This window comes from Ovis canadensis, chromosome 6 (assembly GCF_042477335.2).
Source record: "Ovis canadensis isolate MfBH-ARS-UI-01 breed Bighorn chromosome 6, ARS-UI_OviCan_v2, whole genome shotgun sequence".
Lineage (NCBI taxonomy): Eukaryota > Metazoa > Chordata > Mammalia > Artiodactyla > Bovidae > Ovis > Ovis canadensis.
The window spans coordinates 57,835,512-57,846,876 of NC_091250.1; the positions used below are offsets into that span (position 1 = coordinate 57,835,512).

Genomic DNA, 11,365 nt, shown 5'->3' on the forward strand with positions numbered 1-11,365 from the left:
GAGTATAAGAGGGCATCTCCACCTTTAGGCTTTAAACACAACGTAAGATGCTTTTATTCATTTAACATCACTGAAGCACTTACCACATTCAGAATATGGATAAAAGCTAAGAGCTAAACCAATTTTTTTGTAAGTAGCTTCTTGTGCTATTCTAATGAAAAATTGAAGTATGAAAAGTTACAATCCAAAAGAAAGCCCCTGGCAGGATATCCATGCTGAAATGCAGATCAGTATAATAGTTACATGTGCTATTTTCAACCAAGTTTATTATGAACCTCATAAAGACTCTTGGAAGTCATGTCTTCCCTGGTCAAAAAAAAATCACATTTGGGGACATTATTGGGAACACCTTACTATCTGTAACAGTGTGTAGGTACTATTAGAGTGAAGACATGGGCGGGGGGAGCATGCATAGTCATGAGCTTGCAGCACTTACTCCATCAGTCAAGTCTGATTTTGATTCCTATTTGTGAGCAGATAATGTCATTTCTTAAATAAACTGCTACACTCAAAAGATTCTTCAAATATTAAGAAGTGTTGACATGTGGAGATGAAGTCTATTTCTTCTCCAAAACCTTTTTAAAGTAAAGACCTATAAAAAAAAAATTGCCAGTTCGAATTCCCTCAGACTTTTTATTCACTATTCATGAGCAGATGCTACTGAGTATGTGGGGGGGACACTTCCGTAACTAAGTCAGTCCAGATCTCAGGTAACCAAGACGTTATGCACTATTATTGTAAAATGGGCTGAATAGTTATTTTTACCTAAATTTAAATAATTGGAGTAGAAGATGTAGGAGAGATAAGTTTCTAAAACATCAATAATATATCTACAGGGACAACCTATTTCGAACAGGAGAACCATTAGACCACACAGGCTTTGTTCATTTGGGAAGAAAATTAGCCTTTAACATGTTGGCATGAAGGCCAAGTGCTCAATATGGCAAATTTTATATTTAGATCCATATTCAAATAATTCATTAAAGTGTCAGAGTGATTGGAGAACTTACGTGTTTAAACATTGAGTCTTTCTTTTTTCAGGCTTTCTAATACTAAGGACATATGTATGTATACAGAACAGCCTATAATGAAGAAACTAGGTGAGAAGGCAGACAGCCCGAGTGGAGAGAGTTAAAGAGTTGAACTTCATCTCATCTCAGCCCTGCCATGGTTTCCATGCCCTTTTAATTCCCTTTCAACATGTCCTGATTCTGTGAAGTCTGATATTAAGAAAACACACCTAAGGAAATGGATATGTAAATGTTGAAAGATATCAGGTTTTTTTTATAATTTTTCCATTCCTTTCCACAGTCACTGATGTAATAAAAGGATTTATCATCTGATGAAGATAATAATGGTGGACAGGGTCGGGGAGGGGTCAGTGTAGCCATTCAGGATCTGGGTTGGGAAATGTTATGGAGGGCTATTCTCTGTAACACTAATTCAGACCAGTACTGATAATCACTTCATGATTCAGGAGTCCTTACCTCATCTTTCCACTCTTTTACTGGAAAGGGAACCAAGAGAGGTGATCATCATTCACTGAGGGGCCCCTGAACCACCAATTCCCTGGGGGTGACAGGTCTGGAAGGTATTAAGCATGACAGAGTCATAGTGACGGTATCCAAAGGTGACACTGCCTATTGCTCTAAATACACAGAAAATACTAGTTACTTATTAAGCTTTTCTCCAAAAATGAGGTAAACTCTCATAGCCACGCATTACAGATACAAGAACATACACACATGTGCAGTTTAGAGGAGCAGTGTCTTGCTGTCACATTATTCATAGACCTGGCCCACAGAACAGAAAAGACAGAGGCAAAAAAAACAGTGTTACTTCCAGTAGACGCCTCAACAAGCAATCAAATGTGAACTGTAATTTTGGGTCTCTGGTAGGTTGACCACTGAGCAGTGTGGTTCAAATTCCATAACAATGTTTGAAGCACCTACTATTTTGTGAAGCTCTGTGGCAGTCATTAGCAGGGGTATGAAAAGTAGCAATTCATGCACAGTACTCTGCATCAAGGTGTTATAACTTAAGACTGCACACCAAAGAAATGTATGTAGCTTCTTCTGCTTTGTCATTCAGATTAAGTCAAAGGAGAATGACTGATGAAAATTTAAAGCATAATTCTTTAGGGAGGGGGCGGAGGAAATCAGTAAGGCTACACTGAGAAAGACACTGCATTCAAGATGAGTGTCTCAGAGGATGTATTCAACATTGAACATTCAACATTGTTCAAGCAGGTCATGCTGGGGTACAAAGTTCATCCTAAGCAGTAGGTAGAATATGAGATATGTGTGGGGACTAGGGAACAATTCAGTTCAGCAGGTCAAGGTATAGCCTTAAAAGAGTCAGGGAAAGAAATGTTGGGATAGAGGACTGTCACCACACTGTGGAAGCCTCAACTATCAAGCTAAGAAGATGGTATTTTTAGTGCTATAAGTAATGGCAAGGTTTTGCGCAAGAGAATGATCTGACTCCAATCAGGTTTTAATAAATGTATTTGGTTGTGTGTGAGGAGCAGCACGTAATACAAAAAGAAGGCAGCCATGATGGTCTGCGAAGTGAGAATATAACTTTAAGCAATGCAATGGGAGCTGGAGGAGGAGCCGGACATAAAAGCTAGAAGAGAATCAGTAAGGTCTGGTGACTGATTCCACATAGAACGAGAGGAAATAAAGTGGAGAGGACCATAGAGAAACAATCACTTTAGCTTTACTTTTTAACTGCATGTCTCAAAAAATGATGTCACCATCATGAAAACCTGGATTATAAATGGTTCTCAGAAGAAAGTACATGTCTTTTCTGACATACTGATTTAAAGGTGCTGGTAAAACTTGTTGATGGGTCTGACTAACAGGGCACGCAAATGTCCATCTGGTAATGTGGAAAGGGACTGGGCCAGAGTTACAGACTAACAGGCCATCTGCACCCAGATAAAATGCATCAAAGCCACAGTTTTTGACTACAGAGAAATAAGAGAATGAAGGCAGAACTCTGTGCAAAGTTGTACAGAATGGGCAAAGGAAGAAATAAAGATCAGAAAATGAGATCTGAGAGAAGTAGGAAGAGACAGAATAATGCAATGTCACAAAATATGAGGGGAATTCATTCATTCAATAAATATGTTATTGAGCAAATACTGTATGCCAGGCTCGATGCCAGATGCTGCCGACAAGGTAGTAGGCACAACACAACAGCTCTGCTCCCAGGGTTCACAGTCTTCCAAGGAGTGTAGATAAATAGCATGAAGCGTGGCAGTGAGTTCAGAAAAACGTGAACGGAGAAAAGAACACTAGGACCTTTAACCAAATGAACAGTTTTGAAAAAGAAGTAGGTGATTTAATGCCCAATAGTGAATAAACCTATAGGGACAGATCAAGTTATATAACTTGAAAATATTTTTAATTTATTTTAATTGAAGGCTAATTACAATATTGTGGTGGTTTCTGCTATACATTGACATGAATCAGTCATGGGTATACATGTGTCCCCCATCCCAAAATCCTTTCCCACCCCCCTCCCCATCCCGTTCCTCTGGGTTGTCCCAGTGCATCGGCTTTGAGTGCTCTGTTTCAGTAAAGGCCACTGAATAAATTAAAAACTCGTTTTCCCTCTGTCCCTTCACCTCTCTCACATACACACACTTTAATCTGCTTGAAAGTCCCTAAGAAAGGAGGCTATTAAGCAAGCACACTCTGCAATGAAATATTGAAAAGCAATATTATCCACATCTTCTAGAACACCAGTGAAGACAAGAAAAACAAATAAAAGGATGAAAAAAGACTAAGAAGGATCATGCACTTCAAGCCCAGAAATATATCAAAAGATTCAACTACTATCCAGTCCATGATTCCATGGAAATTTTGCATATATGTTTTATATTGCATGAATCATTAATTTCCAAACTATCTATAGCCTTATTTTATGAAACTTTGCATAAGCATTGGCCAGAAAAAAGAAAAAAAAAAGTGGAGCAAGCGGAAGAGGGTTCTTGAATTTTAACACTTTACCAGTGATTTGCTTAGAACCTTCTTACATTCAACAACACAATAAGACAGAATAATATCTTGTGCCATAAAAAGCTTTTCCTGGATTGAGAACAGACTTTTCACTACTACCCTTGTGGAATTACTTTTGGAATTTGGGTTTATCTTTAATAAACTCCCAACTTAAGCTGAGGCTATGGTAACATCCATCTAACAATACAAAAACGAAGAGCATTTTTCATTGTACTATTGTTGGTTGCCAAACTTGAGAGCTTCCCAGGTGAAATGTGAAACTGAGTCCCACACAAAGAGGCTAAGGAGAGACCAAGGAAAGCGGAGGACCGCTCCAGACTGGTCAGTGGCGGGGTTAATAAACAAAGGACCTGAAATAACAAGGCTTGTCTTGAGTGAAGCAAGATGAGTAGATCTCCACACCTGGCCTCCAGATTCTTAAAGGTTTATATAGAGGGTTTAACGAGGTTTAGTCATGAGGCTTCCCTGGTGGCTCAGAGGTTAAAGCATCTGCCTGCAATGCAGGAGAACTGGGTTTGATCCCTGAGTTGGGAAGATCCCCTGGAGAAGGAAATGGCAACCCACTCCAGTATTCTTGCCTGGAAAATCCCATGGACGAAGGAGCCTGGTGGGCTCCATACAGTCCATGGGGTCCCAAAGAGTTAGACATGACTGAGCGACTTCACTTTCTTTCTTTACTTAGTCATGAATACTATAGAATTTCATGGACAGGCTACAGTCCGTGGGGTCACAAAGAGTCAGACACGACTGAACGACTAACACTTTCACAGTCATGAATACCACCCATGTGTCCTTAAGTTACTCTCTCAAGGCTGTGTCCTTGAAAATGACTTGTGCTGTGCAAATAGTGGGCAGAACATACATCCCAAGGACAGGGAAGGCAAGTGAGGGGCCTCTGATTGCCCAGACCCAGTTTGTGCCTTAGTCTGGGCCACACTCTCTCCGTGACCTCCTCTAACTAGGGAAACACCCATTTCCCTCCCCATGTTGAGCTGTAGGTTACATCTCCTAACAGTTGCCATCTCTGTGTTAGATGGAACAAATTAAGGACACCAGTGAATAATGTTGTGGGTTTTTTTTCTCTGACCTTACTTCTGATTCTCTTTCAAATATACTGTTGAATAATCATCACCCTTTGCCTCTCCACCAGTAGTAGGATTATGTTTGATTTTGTACCAGGGGAGCAAATGACATGAAAAATTTGCTCTGGGCAAGCTTTTGGTATAGTGTAGAGACTGATGAGAGGGAGAATAGAAGTGAGCACTATGATTCCTAACCTGTCCATGTGACCATTGACAAGCATCCATTTCTCATTTTCCACAGTATTATCAACTAACATGGCTTAGAAATGGTGTTAATCAGTTAGCATAGCAAATACATTATTTGTTAAAAGGAGTAAGAAGTCAGTTGAGTAACTGTATCATAAAGTTTTAGCAATTCACTTAACCTTGCTTCCATCCTTCCTGCATTTCCCTCTCTACTTTCACTTTAATGTAGTCTATGTTTCTCAATAAACTTTTTCTGTCTCTAGAGTCCAATCATAAAATACAGACACACAACACACACACACACACACGCTTCTCCAATTCCTGATTTCCCTCTAACCCTAATCCATTTCTCTCTGTCTGATCCTCCAGTTAAATTTCATTTAAATCTTGATTAAATCATTTTGCAAACCTTCATCCAAGAGATATATATTTAAAAGAAAATCACCATGGTCATGTTAGAAGATGCAAATATCCCATTTATTTGAAAGGAAATAAGAGGTCAGGAGCTATTGTTTTAACATATTACTGACCAGGTGATTTTTGTATACAGAAACTAATGCCTGTGGCTGGCGATTTGTTGCATAAGTGAACACTAAAACACTCCAGTCAATAACCAGGTAACAAAAGACATTAATACGTCTCTGGTCAAGAAGCCATTAAAATGAACTGAAATTAGATTGGAAACCTTTAAAGATGACAGTCTTTTCTTGTCCCAGGATTAGTCAAGACTCAACACTTGAGCCCAAATCAAAGTACGAAAGTTTAACTTTTCTGAAAATACAAAGACCTTTGCTGCAAAGACAGAGACCCTATGAAACAACTACATATCTGGGGATTATCCTCCAATTTAAACTTGAAACACTAAGAGCAACGACAACAAAAAAGGGTGCTTCAAACATTTTTTTCCTTCTAAAGTTAACAATTAACTTTAAAGGTTTTTCTTCTTCTAAACAATTAACTCTAAAAACATGTGAATACAATTCAAGAAACAGATGTCAGATCAATTCAAGCCAGAAAATGCTTCCTTTTTGGTCTCACCTGAGAAAGATATAGATCAGGAGCTTTCTATTCTCCAAATGAACAATGAACACATGCTGATTCTAGAGATGGTACTGAAAGTCTTTTCTTTTTTAATACATCATACTCCTCAGATGTGATTTCATCTTTCTCATTTTATCCAACAAGTAGAGATTATGGCCACCTATGGCACTGTGAATAGATGAGGCAAACTGATTCAATCCCCATCTGGCCAATTAAAGACTGGGCTCAGCCAAAAAGCTGCTATTGCTGACGAGCTGAACAATGCAAGCCACCCAGTTCCCCAGAGTTCTGTTCCTACAACCATCTCTATCTCTGAGAACCTGCAATTGCCTGGTGCGTGAGTAAGTTGCCGAAAGAACAGCCAGCTCCGTACCCTATTGAGTCGAAGGAACTGTAAAGACAGAGACCCTATGAAATCACCTATGCAGCCCTCTACAGTTACAACTCTCATTCTGAAAAATTCAATCTCTTCTAGATTATGAGTATTGGTCCTAAGATATATCCTAGATATACTTAGTTTGCAATGAGCGGCAGCTATTGTCATGAGGGAAATGTGAACTATACCTCACTATAAGTCATATTGGGGTCTCTAAAGGTGACAGGTTTTTTCCAGCCTACCAAGAGTATTTTCTCTAAGACTTTACATTCAAAAAAGACTAGGGTCCTCCCAGTTACAATAACTTGAACTACTGGAGGGAAAGGAAGAAAGGGAACATATCCCTGTCTCAATGTCTATAAATTAGGGCAATGGACTCTAGTTGAAATGACTCCATTTCCCTGGGTATAAACACCTAAAATGTGGATATGCCTCTTTCCTCGCAACTTTACAGCCCTGAAGTACAACTTTTTCATCCTGCAAATCCAAACCATGCTGTGGCCACATTACCCACTCATTTTATATAACCTGGGAAAGGTCCACTCTCAATCACTCTCAGGTTCCCCACAATAACCTTCATTCGATTTACAACTCCTCTAAAATTTGTACACATGTAAAGCCACCTAAAAACAAACCAATTCTACCCAAGAGGCTTTATTGGGGTGCAGTGGGGGATAAGGGAGCTATGGTCCCATATTCTGCTATGGATACCTGACCCTGCTTTCGCAGAATGCATGATACTCTGAAAGCCGAGCTCCTTGCACAGAGTGCCAAGTACCTTTCCAAGGCTATACTGTGTATAAATTATCTCCAAGTGTCGCTGAGGACCATTTTCTTTGAACACACTAAACTGAAGCTGGCAATAAAATAAGACATACGGTCCTGCTGAAGAATCTGACCTGGGAAACATTCCGCCTGTGTATTACCAGGGGACGAAAATAGAGTTTTAATGAAGAAATGTTTGGGAGCATAAAGGCACCGTGGAGGGAGAGGATCAATACTATTTCAGATCATTTATCCCCAGGTGTTAGGAGAAGGAAGTGTGCGGTCTGAAGTCATCTGGCAAATGCATAAACAACATGGGAAATTTTCAGAGAAGGCAAAAGTAGGCACAGGATCGCAGGGGACCCTGACACTGGCGAGTTTCACACACACTTCAAACACCTCTTCTTTGCCGACCTGTACCTTGCATGCACCCCCTCTCCTCCGCACCCCCATTCCCGCCGCTGCCACCTCCCCTTCCCAGTCCCGCCCAGCTGACTATCTCACATGCAGCAAAGGCAACAAGCGTCCCCAGCCCAGGAAGGGGTCCCCGTCTCAGCTCGTGAGGGAAGCAGAGTGGAAGCGGGAGCCCGCTCCAATGCTTATTGCATCCTACCGCCTGTGGAGCTCGCCTCCTCCAGCTGAGCCGAGATGCTTTCCACCCTCCTCACGTTCATCTTTGGGGACGCAGGGCGCAGGAGCGGGACACGGGAGTCAACCGGCCCAGAGGCGTCTGGCGATGGGTCTGGCACCGGAGCGCACTCGCTGCTCAGCCCGGGGGCGTCCGCCGCGCTGGGAGCGAGAGAGTCGGCGGCGGCGGGCAAGGCGCGCGGAGCGGATGCAGGTGCGGGCGGAGGCCGGCGGGGGGCGCCGGGGGCGCGGCGCGGTGCTGGGCAGCGGGGGCGCGCGGGTGCTGGGGGCGACGGGCTGGAAACGGGAGCCACTAACCGCTAGCCCGAGAGCCAGGCGCCCCCTCCCTTCGCCGCCTCTGCCACCTGCTGCCAAGTCACTGGATTGGGGTGGTGCTGGCCTGGGGGCTCTGACCACAGAGCATCCAGACCTTAAGGAGACCGGAGGCGATTCCGAGAGTTGCCCGGTGCCTCCAAGAGCCCTTCTTGACGCGCGCAACGCCGGCTCTGCGGAGGGGCTGCAGGCCCCCACGCCTTCGCACAGAACCGTCTGCGAATCCCTCAGGGGCTCAGACTCCGAAGGCTAAACTTGAGGTTGCTGCCCAAAGTTAGGCTGAGTTCGAAGGACACCAGAAGGGTAGAGCAAGGAGATGCCTTCTCCAAAACCGGGCAGAGCGCCAGAGAGTCCTGGAACTCCTAGACGGGAAACTTCATGATTGAAGTTCGAACCAGTCATGAGACTTGGCTAGGTGTTGGGAAAGGCGGGCCCTTCACGCCCAGGTGCGCTGGCGGGCAAGGCCGAGATGAGAATGCCACTTTGGAGAGAGAGATTGAAGGGGATTGGGGAGGGGTTTCAGATGAGCATTCACGGGGAAGATTTCATCTGAGGGCTCCCTGGCAGCTCTCCAGGGAAGTAGCTCAGCGCCCCCGTGGGCGTTCATCACCCGGTGTCATATGCCCTCTTAAGCAAACCAAGGCAGGGGATGTTCAGGAAGAGAAAGACTAATCAATAAACCACTTGTAGCCATGGTTACTACTTGAGAAAACCAAAATTAAAATGCTGATTTCTGTGTCCCCAAGAGTCAAGTGCATGAAGCATCTTTTGAGAAGGAAGGTCAAGCTGACCAGTTCCCTGGGCTAACCGAAATAAAATTCCTTCCCATTCTCAATGGACTATGATTTGGGTGGAAGTCATTTCTTAGTGTTCTGCAAAACTACCAGCCCTTCCTGTGCTGTAAACCCCACCCCACCCTTAGAGACTTTCACCAGCTGTAATCTAGCCCCTTACTCCAAGAATGTTTCAAATGACACTTTATATTTTTCACACCCTGATCCCACAAGTGACTCACTTGATCTCTTGTGATGCCTCTGATTTTCCTTTCAGTTCATGAGTAAGGGCAGTGATACTGACGTCATCATTACCTGGGTTCAAGGCTACAACTAACTTTGAGACCTGACCTGGTGCATCAGCTGTAACAATGAGATATTTTATTGGTCTGTTGTGAGGATTAAAAGGAGTTGCTAGATGTAACAAAGGGCTTATGGCAGTGCCTGGCACACAGGAATCTCTAATTCTGCAGCAACTCTTTCCAGAAACCACTCTGATAACTTTTACTCCACAGATGATCACTAACACCTGTCCAGCTCTAAATTCCATCCTTTTCTATCAGCTAACTTCTACAGCTGTGTTGATTTTGGTCTAGGAGCCTGGATCAGAATCACAGTTCCAACTTTTTATAATGTATGCATTCAAGGGCTAATAACCTTGCTTTCTCATCTCTATAATGTAGAAAATAAAGGTGTCTGTCTCTCTCAATTAACTGTTAGAAAGATTAAGTGAAGGGATATCTATGAAATGTTTAGAAAGGTTCCTGGCACAGAGCAAAAATTCAGTAAGACTTTCACTACTATAACTATCCTGATAGTTACTAATATCATTATCATTTTATTATGATGAAGTTTTTAAAAAGCATCACTGTCATTTCCACGACAAATCTGCCCAACCTTCTCTCACAGTGTAGGAAGTAGTATATTAATACAACTCCTCTTTCATCTGCAAAATACACAGACATTTTGTTGGGCCAACCCACTTCTCAAGTTTTACCCACTGAGTATCTATTTTGATCCTACTAGGTGTTTCTCCCTAGAATCTGTAAGAAGGCAACACAACCAGGCAAAGAAGACACTGTGCTGAGGAACTCTGCAATTAATTGTTTCCAAAATATTTATTTGGGATCTTGGATCCCATGGAATTAATTTCTTCTCTATGCAGAATTCTTTCTCTTTATGTGGACCCTTAGGGGGAAAAAATCATCTTTTTGGTGCTACCCGTACTGTCGTTTCTGATATTTGGGACGAAAGGGCTAGGGTGGTCTGCCTTGTTTATACCATCTTAATGGTACTTCAGATGTCCCAACAGTTATAGAGAAGAGCTTCAGAGGCCACATGTGTTGTGCCAGCCCACTGCTCCTCCTTAAAAGCTGTAGCAATCCCAGGCCCCCACTCCCCACTGCAGTCCCCCAAGACATAAGCACAAAGATTCCCACAAATTGTTGGACTAACTCTAGCTTACTTATTGTGTAACATGGATGTGTATTATCCCCTCAAGGAACCATATTTAATGGTTCAGACAGTAAAATGGGGGCATAGTAAACTCACTATGTGCCAGCCTATAATCTCAAGTGTCATTATTTAACCTTAAATATAAAACACTATGAGGTAAGTGCTTTTGTCATCCCTATATAACTAGTGAAGACATTACAACTCAGGTGAACTGGTTTGCCAGTTGTTCACAAATATTAATTTTGGGGATTTGAACCCACCAGTCTGACTCAAGCTTAATCACCACCCTGGACTAGGATTTAGAAACTCTGAGCTCTGACATTTCCTAGCTCTGTGTCCTTCAGAAAGCCACTGGTTGTTTCTAAGCTTCTGCTCATCATCTGTTAAAAGAGGAGTTTCTGCTTTGCAAGGTCATTGTCAGGATCAAGTAAGATAATGAAAGTGAAAGCTATATATAAACCTTGGAGTGTTGTAGAAGCATCCAGGATTACATTTATTATTGTCCTGTCCTTTCATTGCCTATTATTTTTGTTGTCCAGTCTTTTCTGAAAGCCCCTCATGTTTCAGCACAATTCTCTCTTGCTTACCAGGATGTAAACAATAATAGAAAAACTTCATATTTAATATTTATTGAGTGCTTATTGTATGGGCTTCCCAGGTAGCACAGTGGTAAAGACTTCCTGCTAATGTAAAAGACAC

At 42.3% G+C, this 11,365-nt stretch overlaps 1 protein-coding gene across 2 annotated transcripts in view; it reads right to left on the reverse strand.

The window, feature by feature from the left end:
- KCNIP4 (potassium voltage-gated channel interacting protein 4) overlaps positions 1-8,793 on the reverse strand; it is a 1,308,521-nt gene extending 1,299,728 nt beyond the window's left edge. The window contains exon 1 of one of the 2 annotated variants that reach the window (XM_069593782.1): positions 8,092-8,793. In XM_069593782.1, coding sequence (XP_069449883.1) covers positions 8,092-8,152 — 61 coding nt within the window. In that variant the 5' untranslated portion in view covers positions 8,153-8,793. The remainder of the gene's footprint in view (positions 1-8,091) is intronic. The other variant, XM_069593779.1, reaches the window with a different exon arrangement.
- Between the last annotated feature and the right edge of the window lie 2,572 nt (positions 8,794-11,365).